The 12,381-nt window shown below is 45.4% G+C and overlaps 1 protein-coding gene across 1 annotated transcript in view; it reads right to left on the minus strand.

The window, feature by feature from the left end:
• Positions 1-583: 583 nt before the first annotated feature.
• Positions 584-12,381, minus strand: part of LOC129699841 (synaptojanin-2-like) — a 128,183-nt gene continuing 116,385 nt past the window's right edge. The window contains exons 25-27 of the mRNA XM_055639968.1: positions 8,787-8,895; positions 8,527-8,690; positions 584-6,020 (exon numbers count right to left, since the gene is read on the minus strand). Coding sequence (XP_055495943.1) covers positions 5,478-6,020; positions 8,527-8,690; positions 8,787-8,895 — 816 coding nt within the window. The 3' untranslated portion in view covers positions 584-5,477. The remainder of the gene's footprint in view (positions 6,021-8,526; positions 8,691-8,786; positions 8,896-12,381) is intronic.

Here is a 12,381-nt window from a genome sequence, read left to right on the forward strand (position 1 = left end):
TGGACTCTAACCTGCTGCTGACCTTCTACCGCTCATCCATCGAGAGCCTGCTGACATACTGCATTACAGCATGGTACGGCAGCTGCACCATGGCAGACAGGGAGAGGCTTCAGAGGGTAACTAGGACAGCACAGAAGATCATTGGTTGCCCTCTCCCCTCCCTGATGGATATTTACACCTCCCGCTGCCTTAGCAGGGCAAAGAATATCATCAAGGACAGCTCCCATCCTGCGTTTGGACTGTTCGACCTGCTACCCTCTGGAAGGCGCTATAGGTGCATCAAATCTAGGACAAATAGACTCAGGAATAGTTGTTTTCCGAAAGTCATAACTACTCTTAATTCACACATGCACTGACTTCACAGCCCAACACCCGGACTTCCATCTATTCTATCCACGTACTGAAATTTGGAACTGTAATGTGTATTGTAACTGTAATTTTTAATATTTTTAAAAAACATTTTTAATATTTAATATAATCTTTAAACTGCCTAAGAATACTACCTATTCATCCTTCACCATTTTGCCTTTATAGATATGTATATAGCGCCGCAGAATTGTGCACCTATCCCCCCCCCCCCCCCCCCCTCCCTTTTGTTTTTGTTTTCTGTTTCTTGTTTTTTGTACTAAATTATATGTATGCACTGAGTACGAGCTGCTTTTAATCTCATTGTACATGTATAGTGACAATAAATGGCATATCTATATCTATCTATCTGATCAGTTAATTGGTGACATGGAACAACGTACATTTATCAGTGCCCATGAGATTATGGCAGTTTATTCAATCAAAGAGATACTGCTTAGACAGAAACCTCTGTTAATGAAACAGATGACACTGGAGGAAGTCATTAAGCCCGAGAACGATGGGAACGATGGGAAGCCCGAAGATGATGGTCACCATAACAACGATGACGACATTGTTATTTGTAGGAAGGAACTGCAGATGCTGGTTTACACCGAAGATAGACACAAAAAGCTGGAGCAACTCAGCAGGGCAGGCAGCATCTCTGGCCACCAATTCACCAACTCAATTCAGCAATAACGTTCACACTAGAAGCATCCCAACTCCCAAATAGCACTATCTCATTTGGATTGACACACATTGCTGGAGTAACTCAGCGGGACAGGCAGTACCTCTGGAGAGAAGGAATGGGTGACGTTTCAGGTTGAGACCCTTCTTCAGTCTGCCTGTCCCGTTGAGTTACTCCAGTATTTTGTGTCTATCTTCAGTACACGAGATTGATGGCTTGCAATGAAAATTGATCTTATTTATTGGTGACAGGTACATTTGGTACGTGAAGAGAGATGAAATCAGAGATGGTTGATATTGCCTGGAGTTTTTAGATTAGTTTAGAGATACTAAAGATATTTAAATATACTTAAGATAGAGCTCTTAAAGAGAGCGGAGTCAAGGGATATGGGAAGAAGGCAGGAACAGGATACTGATTGTGGATGATCTGCAATGATCACAGTCAATGGCGGTGCTGGCGTGAAAGGGCCGAATGGCCTATTTCTGCATCTATTGCCCATAGTTTAGAGATTTCAAAATTACAAGATTTTGCAAAATGTCAAGTGCTGTACTTGTAATGTTGAAAATTGGTAAGTGGCTGGCATGGTAGATGGAACGATGAGATCGACTATTCCTGGGACATCAGGTGTAAGGGTCTCAATAAAAGGAACAAGGCAAGCAATGAATAAAATATGCTCAAGCTGAAAGGTGGTGAATCATTGGAAATCAGTGCACACAAGATGTGAACACCTGGTTGCTATGTACGTTGAAGGCTGAGATTGATAGATATTAATGGGGAGAAAGCAGGAACGGGGTATTGATTGTGGATGATCAGCCATGATCACATTGAATGGCGGTGCTGGCTTGAAGGGCCTGATGGCCTACTCCTGCGCCTATTGTCTATGTTTCTATGAAACTAGTGTTGAGGTCAGGGGGTAGAAATGATCTTATTGAAGGGTAGAAGAGACAGACAGGGTTAATTGGGCTGCTGCTGTTTGCATTTGTCGTACGAGGTTTGAATATCCATGTTAATTACTATAAAGGCAAGGCGCGGGGTGGAGGATGCCTGTTTGACTCTCCTGGACACAGTTAGCAGACAGCTGGACTCCCCACACCCCCACACACGGATTTTATTTATGGACTTTTCTTCAGCTTTTAACACAGTTAACACGGTCACCCTCTGCAACCGCCTTCTGGATCTACAAGTCAACCCATCACTTATCCCGTGGATAAAAGACTTTCTGCAGGACCGGCCTCAGCATGTGGTGGTAAATGGTTTTAAATCCAAGAACATGATTTTAAACACTGGTGTCCCCCAGGGTTGTGTCTTATCACCAATTTTATTTTCCATCTACACAAACAACATAACAAACAATAACAGTGACATTTCCCTTTTTAAGTATGCAGACGATATGGCCCTGGTGGCCCACATCAAGGATCACACTTCTCTGGCTGCCTACTATCAGCAGGTCAACACCCTGATGCTGTGGATCAAAGAGAGCTCTCTGGAGCTTAACATCTCCAAGACCAAGGAGCTGTGTTGTGGGGGGAGGCAAACATCTTCCCCCCAACCTCTCTTTGAACCTCTGAGGCTGAATGGGCAGACAGTTGAGCAGGTAGAGGCCTTTAGATACCTGGGCACAGAGATTGACACCCGCCTGTCCTTCTCCCAGCACACAGACTCTGTGTACAAGAAGGCACAGCAACGCCTGTTCCTGCTGAGGAAACTCAGGAGCTTTGATGTCAGACAGGACATTTTAAACAGCTGTCTATAAATCACTTATAGAATCTGTACTCACCTTTAACATCACATCCTGGTTCACCCTCACCTCTGTCAAAGACAAATCAAAGCTTTCCCGGATCATCAATCAGGCAAGCAAAATAACTGGCAAAACTCAAAATCAATTATCAGTACTCCACACCCAGGCAGTCAAAAGGAAAGCCAATCTCATTACACAGGATCCCACCCACCCCCTGCACAAGTCTTTCCAACTTCTGCCATCAGGCCGCCGATACAAAGTCCCCCTATCCAAGAAAAACATCCACAAAAACTCATTCATACCCATTGCCATAAACAGCTTAAATAAAAAATGAACAATGAACAAATTAACCCTGACGCATTGTCACTTTACACGTATCCACAACTTTTATCTTGTCTATTTTTTACAGTTTTTAATCTTTATATTTGCTTTTAAGATCGATACACACTGTGTGTGCTCGCAAAAATCTGTGTTGTATGACTGCTTATCAGTACATTGTCCTGTCTGTATGTTGAGCCACGTCAAAGAAGATTTTCTGTTACGACAGACAATAAAGTTTTCTGAATCTGAATTTCACGTTTCATGCATCTTGTTGTGTTTTTTATGACTGTTGGCAGACCAATTTCCCTCCTGGGATAAATAAAGTTCTATCGTATCGAATAAAATGGGTGCGTGAAGGCGCCGATAAGTTGAATAGTGAAAGTGCAGAAGAATATGGGAAAAAGTGAGATTTTTGAATTTGGCAGAGAACAAAATCGAATGCTTTGTGAATAATTGTACTGCTGTTTAAATTTGCAGGTAATGGGGAAAAAAAAAATGAGTGTGCAATTGAAACAAAAAGGAGCAATTGTAGGAGTGTATTGTTTAGAGGACGGAGTTTAAAAGAAGGTAAAATATTATTTAATAGCATGGGAAAGTGGTGGGAATGCACTTGATGTATTGTTTTCAGCTCTTGTCGTCTTTAAGGTAAGCAGCCTTTGAAATGAGTTCAGGCAATGTTTAGGTGGCTGAGTCATTTGATAAAGATGTTAGACACAAAATATGCTACAGGCAGCATCTCTAGATAAACATAGAAAATAGGTGCAGGAGTAGGCCATTCGACCCTTCGAGCTGGCATCCATTCAATATGAGCACGGCTGATCATCCAAAATCAGTATGCCGTTCCTGCTTTTACCCCATATCCCTTGATTCTGTTAGCCCAGAGAGCTGAATCTAACTCTCCCTTGAAAATATCCAGTGAATTGGCCTCCACCGCCTTCTGTGGCAGAGAACAGATAGAAGGAATGGTTGATGTTTCGGGTTGAGACCCTTCTTCACACTGAGGTTGTTACGAGGGGAAAAAGCAGGCTGGCTTGATAATCATTCCTGATTGGAAGGTTGGGAAGTCTCCTCAAGATTAAGAAGGGATTAAAGAAGTGAGTTGTGAAGAATGTTGTGGAATACTAGTTTCTGAAGATATGTGACATTGTAGATGGAGAGGTCATGCAATGTTCCCATGTGAAAAGATTATGAATCAATAGAAGGTTTGTGGAGGATTGATCATTAAATTATATCAGACTTAGGAAAAGAGTAATTTGTACAACAGTGTAGGCTGTGTGAGTCTATGGCTCTTGATATGGTCTCAGCAACCTAGAGGAGGCCGTATAAACTGGGCAACTGCTTTGCCATCAGCTAGCACTCTATCCACCAGGGCCTGCCGGAACTCCTGTTTGCAAGTCACTGCAATCCCCCTTCACATTGCAATGTTTTCATTGAGGACGGCCCAGTGGTGTAGGTCCACCCAACAGTTACAGTTCTTGCTCTGCATGTTCCCCTTCCCCCTTTCTCCAGCTACGTCACCTCTCCTCTCCTCTCTGGTTGTAACCTAACACCTTGTCTGTCCATTTCCCCGATCTGCTGAGTCTCTCTCAGCTTTTTTTCCGCTAATATATTTAGGTTAGTGCAATATCAAATTCATGAAAATATCTTGCAATTTAAAAAAAACTCTTGTTATGTTTACGTTACAATATTTCAAGTTTGTTAGTGTGCAGTGGTGCCTTAAAGGTGCTTGTTGGTGAGTGCAATAGTGCCCTGTACTTTGATATAAGGTTGAGTTAGAATGTAACTGAAAATGTGTTGAGAATTGTGGAGAACTGTTCTTTTAGTTGGTTCTGTAAATCTTTGGATCTTCTGAATATGTTTTCTGGTTGCTTACAGCTAATCAGAAAATGATTATCTACAGTAAATATTCTGTGTCAGGGTGGCACGGTGTGGCAGTGGTAGAGCTACTGCCATGCAGCGCCAGAGACCCAGGTTCGATCCTGACCAAAGGTGCTGACTGTACGGAGTTTGCACATTCTCCCCGTGACCTGCGTGGGTTTTCTCTGAGATCTCTGGTCTCCTCCCACACTCCAAAGACGTACAGGTTTGTAGGTTAATTGGCTTGGTATAAATGTAAAATTGTCCCCAGTGTGTGTACGATATTGTTAGTGTGCGGGGATCGCAGGGAGGTGCGGACTCGGTGGGCCGAAGGGCCTGTTTCCGTGCTGTATCTTTAAACTAAACTAAACAAAACTATGGTAAGGTAAGTGAGTGAACTGTGGTTAATTTGGAGGCGCTTGTGCCATGGTTCGCTACAAATCCTTTGAAGTAACGCGTGTCTGAGCTAACATTAGAGTCTACTTGATCTTGTCTTAATCGCAACGCTGTCGCCAGGTGTGATGCTATCTATTTTCGATCACTTCTAAATTGGTTGAAGTAGGTTTGGTCTACGTAAGGATCGCTTTTATTCCTAGCTTTGGTTGGAAGATGAGAGTCTTGTGGGAAGCAGCTGGAATCGGAAGGGTCAGTATCTTGCAGAAGCTTACAGCGATTGCTCAATGAAACATGGACATTCCTCGGTTTAGAATGCTCTTTAGTACAGTCAGACCCATCTGTAAGGTTGGATGTCGTATTATTGTTCATTGATTTTATGAGAGTACCGTGGTTGTCCTGAGGATAGGTTGGTGTGGTCTTTCTTCTTCGTGGAGGTGCAATTGGTCCACCGGGTGTGTCCTCTGCATTTGTGCCTTGATTATTACCAAGTTCATGTGAAGCTCTGGTGCTGGTACACAGTTTGTCGTGTCTGGTCTTGCGTTTCATCAGAGGGGATAACTGTTTGATCCTTTCTGAAATACTCAAGCAAGGTGGTTTTTCAAGATGGTCAGAATGTGATGTGGCCATTGTACACAAGTCTGATGCATTATTGCTTGCAGCTTCTGAAGTACAGTGCTAGGGAAGAAGGAGCAGGTTTTTTAGAATTTGAATACATTGTAAATATATATAATAGTGAATAAAGCGTTGTGCCTTTGCATGTGTGATATTGGACTATGTGCAGTGCCAACTCTGCTTTGACCAATGTGCAATATATTTTTTTCTTCAGTCACGGTGTCCACACATTCTCTTTCTCTCTCTCCACACTCACTCATCTCTACACACTCGCCTTAAGGGCCTGTCCCACTTGGCCATCACTTGCGCATAATTTACGTGGCATCATTTATGCGTCTCGACACACGCGTCGTGACACACACGTGATGTGAGCATGGGGCGTGATGACATAGGCAGTGATGCGCAGTCACGTGCGGCGTCCCAGTATTTTGTGATGTACAAAATCTTTGCGCGGCATCTCCGTGAAGCGCAAATGACAGCCAAGTGGGACAGGCCCTTGAAGCTGTAATCATAAATGTCACAGACAGATTAACACCAATGAGTAATTAACTGGTTTCTTCCAGTTAAACTAACTTTAGTGGTAATTCTGATACTTTCTGTAATGTCCATAGTCTGTTTATTTATCAGATTGATTTTGATGGCATTGGATGCCATGATAGGTGAGAGGTTAATGGGATGAAAGTAATTACAGCATAAATTCCAGTGAATTCCCGCTGAGTTACTCCAGCATTTTGTGTCTGTCTTCAGTGTAAACCAGCATCTGCAGTTCCTTCCTACACAACTCAATTGGATGTCAGCTTCAGCACTCCAGCAGACATAACTCAATGGGACAGGCAGCATCTCTGGAGAGAAGGAATAGGTAGCGTTTCAGGTCGAGACCCTTCTTCAGACTGAGAGAGAGTTGGAGAGTGGAGAACTTCTTTGAATCAGGCATACCTTGAGGAGATTTGACAGTGGGGCAGACACAATGTGTAGGAGGGAACTGACCTCTCAGTCTGATGAAGGGTCTCGACCCGAAACGTCACCCATACCTTCTCTCTGGGGATGCTGCCTGTCCTGCTGAGTTACTCCAGCACTTTGTGTCTATCCAAATGGGATAGTGCTGTTGAGAGGTGGGATGTATCTAGTGTGAAAGTTATTACTGAATTGATGTTCTTTGATGTTTCTAAGTTATATGCACCACCCTGATCTCACTGAATGTTTCCATTGGTGGTCTGGAACAAACCGTTAGTAGCCAAATTGCCCATTTGTTTATCTTCAAGTTCTAAGTGGTGTAGAATCTGCTACTCAGTCGTATTGAATGGTTATAGATTAACTGTTGGTACTTCCAATTGACTTGAAAGATTGTTACTCCCGTATTAAACATGCAAGGTTAATGGATGCAGTCTGTGAATTTGGAGTTGAATCATAACGTTTTGCATCATGCATATTTACATGTTTTGAGAATGACAAATTCTTTGGATCGTTCAGGTGGAAACAGACACTCTGGTTATGCTGGATGGAACTGCAGATGCTGGTTTAAACCAAAGATAGACCTCTCCCTCTGTAACTCCTTGTCAATTCATCCCTTCCCACCCAAACCACTCCCTCCCTTGGCACTTTCCCTTGCAATGGCAGGAAATGCTACACTTGTCGCTTTACCTCCCCCCTCGACTCCATCCAAGGACCCAAGCACTTTCCAGGTGCGGCAGAGGTTCACCTGCATCTCCTCCAACCTCATCCATTACATCTGCTGCTCTAGGTGTCAACTGCTCTACATCAGTGAGACCAAGCGCAGGCTTGGCGATCGTTTCGCCCAACACCTCCGCACAGTTCGCATTAACCAACCTGATCTCCCGGTGGCTCAGCACTTCAACTCCCCCTCCCATTCCGAATCCGACCTTTCTGCCCTGGGCCTCCTCCATGGCCAGAGTGAGTCTCACCGCAAATTGGAGGAGCAGCACCTCATATTTCACTTGGGTAGTTTACACCCCAGCGGCATGAACATTGACTTCTCCAATTTCAGGTAGTTCCTGCTTTCTCCCTCCTTCCCCTCCCCTTCCCAGCTCCCCCACAGCCCACTGTCTCCGCCTCTTCCTGCCCCACCCTGACGTCAGTCTGAAGAAGGGTCTCGACCCGAAACGTCACCTATTCCTTCGCTCCATAGATGCTGCCTCGCCCGCTGAATTTCTCCAGCATTTTTGTCTACCTTCGATTTTTCCAGCATCTGCAGTTCCTTCTTAAACACAAAAAGCTGGAATAACTCAGCGGGCCAGACAGCATCTCGGGAGAAAAGGAAAAGGTGACGTTTCAGGTCGGTACCCTTCTTCAGACTGATTTTTCGATTAATGGTTTTCAGCTGGACACAAATAGTTGGCTGCATTTAATATTTTGTGAAAGGGGGGGGGGGGGGGGGGGGGGGGGGGAGGGCAAGTAAATGGAGGGACTAGTGTACAATGTCCTGAACCTTACTGTGGACAGGTCTTTAGTATGAGGCAGATGTGATCATTTATGTGAAAAGTAATTTATTTCCATGAAAAACATTCATTTCAAAGGTATACAAAGGAAGTTGCAGTGGAAGCCAACTCACCATATGATCTTTCAGTTGTATTACTAGTTCAGGCAAAAGAATGGGTGGTTTTGAAGAAATGGACGAGTGATCCTGCAGGGTTCGAGGAAGCGAAGAGGTTGTAAGGTGCGCTGGAACTTGACGTGGTGGGAAAGGGATTGATGTGCCTTCCTGAGATTCAGCCCCTGGAAAACAAAGCAAGATTCATACCGAATGGTGTGTGTGCGCGTGTGTCAGCATATTCGTGCCTGAAAGTGTACAATACATTCACATTTGCTTACCTGATTTATTCTCCATTAAATGTTTTATTGCCTGTTCTGCTTCTTCTGCACTTGTTGTTTTGATTTGCTTCACGTTATAAGGTTTGCTTATACCCGTTCTTGGAGATGTCTGTGGAAACAAGATTATATTTTCGCATGAAACTAATACGTTCTCAACAGCACAATAAGAAACAAATTTTGCAGACAGCATGGTCACAAATAAAGTGTAATTTCCTTCACACTAATTATGAGTAATTATTCATAAATGTCTTTTAATATTTTGGCTTCATTTGTCTTTAGTTTAGTTTAGAGATACAGCACGGAAACAGGCCCTTCAGGCCCACCGTGTCCGCACCTACCAGCGATCTCCGCACATTAACACTATCCTACACACACTAGGGACAATTTTACACATACACCAAGCCAATTAACCTACAAACCTGCATGTCTTTGGAGTGTGGGAGGAAACCAAAGATCTCGGAGAAACCCCACGCGGTCACGGGGAGAACGCACAAACTCCCTACAGACAGCACCCGTAGTCGGGATGGAACCTGAGCCTCCAACGCTGCAAGCGCTGTAAGGCAGCAACTCTACCGCTGCGCCACCTTATTTTCACCATCTCTCCCATCTGCTCAACATCAACCTCTCCTGCCTTTTTTCTGCTTTTGAACAAAGAACCCCAACTCCCTGGAAACTGCTATCATTGCTTACATTCACAATACCATCAGCATTGGCATTTCTTTTTCCAGTATTTCTGACATGAACCTGCCTTCAATTTTTGCACAAACAAGTGATACAGATTCATCATAATACTAATGGCACCAGGACTTCACTTTACATCACTCCGATCAACAAACCATCAGATCAATCCTCAGAAAATTCATGCCTTTCTCGTTCTGTTCTTAAGCAAACCTCACACATCTGACTTTAGTTTTTACAGTTAGTTTAGAGATACAGTGTGGAAACAGTCTGCACCAACCAGCGATCCCCGCACACTTACACTATCCTACACACTAGGGACAATTTGTAGTTATGCCATGCCAATTAACCTACAAACCTGTACGTGTAGGGTATTGACATGGATAGAGAACAGGTTGGCAGACAGGAAGCAAAGAGTCCTTTTTTACAATGGCAGGCAGTGACTAGTGGGGTGCCGCAAGGCTCGGTGCTGGGACCCCAGTTGTTTACAGTATATATTAACGATTTAGACGAGGGGATTAAATGTATCATCTCTAAGTTTGTGGATGACACAAAGCTGGGTGGCAGTGTGAGCTGCCGTGAGGATGCTATGAGGCTGCAAGCTGACGGATAGGTTGAATGAGTGGGCAGAAGCATGGCAGATGCAGAATAATGTGGTTAAATGTGAGGTTATCCACTTTGGTGGCAAGAACAGGATGGAGATTATTATCTGAATGGTGTCAGATTAGGAGAAGGGGAGGTGCAACGAGACATGGGTGTGCTTGTACATCAGTCACTGAAAGTAACCAAGCAGCTACAGCAGGTAGTGAAGAAAGTCAATGGCATGTTGGCCTTCATTGCGAGAGAATTTGAGTTTAGGAGCAAGGAGGTCCTACTGCAGTTGTACAGGGCCCTAGTGAGACCACACCTGGAGTATTGTGCGCAGTTTTGGTCTCCTAATTTGAGGAAGGATATTCTTGCTATTGTGGGAGTGCAACATAGGTTCACCAAGTTAATTCCCAGGATGGCAGGACTGTCATATGATGAAAGAATGGGTCGACTGGGCTTGTATTCACTGGAATTTAGAAGGATGAGAGGGTTCTTATAGAAACATATAGAAACATAGAAAATAGGTGCAGGAGTAGGCCATTCGGCCCTTCGAGCCTGCACCGCCATTCAATATGATCATGGCTGATCATCCAACTCAGTATCCTGTACCTGCCTTCTCTCCATACCCCTGATCCCTTTAGCCACAAGGGCCACATCTAACTCTCTCTTAAATATAGCCAATGAACTGGCCTCAACTACCTTCTATGGCAGAGAATTCCACAGATTCACCACTCTCTGTGTGAAAAATGTTTTCCTCATCTCGGTCCTAAAAGATTTCCCCCTTATCCTTAAACTGTGACCACTTGTTCTGGACTTCCCAACATCGGGAACAATCTTCCTGCATCTAGCCTGTCCAACCCCTTAAGAATTTTGTAAGTTTCTATAAGATCCCAAAATCTCAGAGGATCCTAAAGGGTAGAGAGTAAAGAACCGATTTGGGGGAGCTATCCCCAGAGGCTTTCTTTAGATAAGACAGTAGGATATCCCAGGAATCAGTCTGGTGATAAACTTTTCTGCACTCCCTCTATGTGAATAATGTCCTTCCTCACAGAAGGCAGTGGAGGCCAATTCACTGGATGTGTTCAAGAGAGAATTAGATTTAGCTTTTAGGGCCAAGGGAATCAAGGGACATGGGGGGGAAAAGCCAGAACGGGGTACTGATTTTGGATGATCAGCCATGATCATATTGAATGGCCTACTCCTGCACCAATTTTCTATGTTATTTCTTTGTAGTGTTGAAGGAAACCGAAGATCTCTGAGAAAACCCACCGGTCACGGGGAGAACGTACAAACTCCGTACAGGCAGCACCTGTAGTCGGGATCAAACCCGCGTCTCTGGTGCTGTTAGCTGTGTAAGGCAGCAACTCTACCGCTGCGCCACCGTGCTGCCCACTGACTCCTGACATTTCTCATTGAGCGCACACAAAAAAATGGATAGCTGATTTAGTGCCGTCAAGAAGACGTGATCACTAATCTGAACAAGTTAATACAAGAACAGTTACATCAAGGCCTGAGAGGGTTAGATTAGATTAGATTAGATTAGATTAGATTCCTTTATTGTCATTCAGACCTTTCGGTCTGAACGAAATTATGTTGCCTGCAGTCATACACAGAACCAATAAAAACAAAACATACAATAAACACAAATTAAACATCCACCACAGTGAGTTCACCAAGCACATCCTCACTGTGATGGAGGCAAAGTCTTTAGTCTCCGTCTCTTCCCTCCTTGTTCTCCCTCTGCGCTGAGGCGATCGATCCAGGCCGGAGATGCCGCTCTCCAGTCCAGCGGACCTCCGTGGTGATGTCGCCGCCACCGAAAGCCGGAACGCCGTCTCCGCTCCGAGACGGCCCGCCACAGCATCAGCTCCGGGCAGCCGCCCCAGCTCCAGGCCGCCGCCCCAGCTCCGGGTCCCGCAGTCTCCGCTCCAGGCCGCCGCCCCAGCTCCAGGCTGCTGCCCCAGCTCCGGCAGTCTCCACTCCGGGCCGCCGTCCCAGCTCCAGGTCCCGCAGTCTCCGCTCCGGGCCGCCGCCCCAGTTCCGGGCACCCGCCCCAGCTCCGGGTCCCGCAGTCTCCGCTCCAGGCTGCTGTCTCAGCTCCGGGCACCCGCCCCAGCTCCGGGCCGCTGCCCCAGCTCCGGGTCCCGCAGTCTCAGCTCCGAGTCCCGCTGCATCAGCTCCAGGCCGCCGCCGAAAGCCAGAACGCCGCACCAGCAAGTCGGGCCACCCCTGCCTTAGCCCCGAAGACGGCCAGCCTCGCGTTGGTGAGTCCTGGCTGGCTCTGCCTCCGGAGCCTCAGGGTCAGTCGCAGGCTGGAGGCCGCCAGCTC

The sequence above is a fragment of the Leucoraja erinacea genome, chromosome 8 (genome assembly GCF_028641065.1).
Source record: "Leucoraja erinacea ecotype New England chromosome 8, Leri_hhj_1, whole genome shotgun sequence".
NCBI classification, from domain to species: Eukaryota; Metazoa; Chordata; class Chondrichthyes; order Rajiformes; family Rajidae; genus Leucoraja; species Leucoraja erinaceus.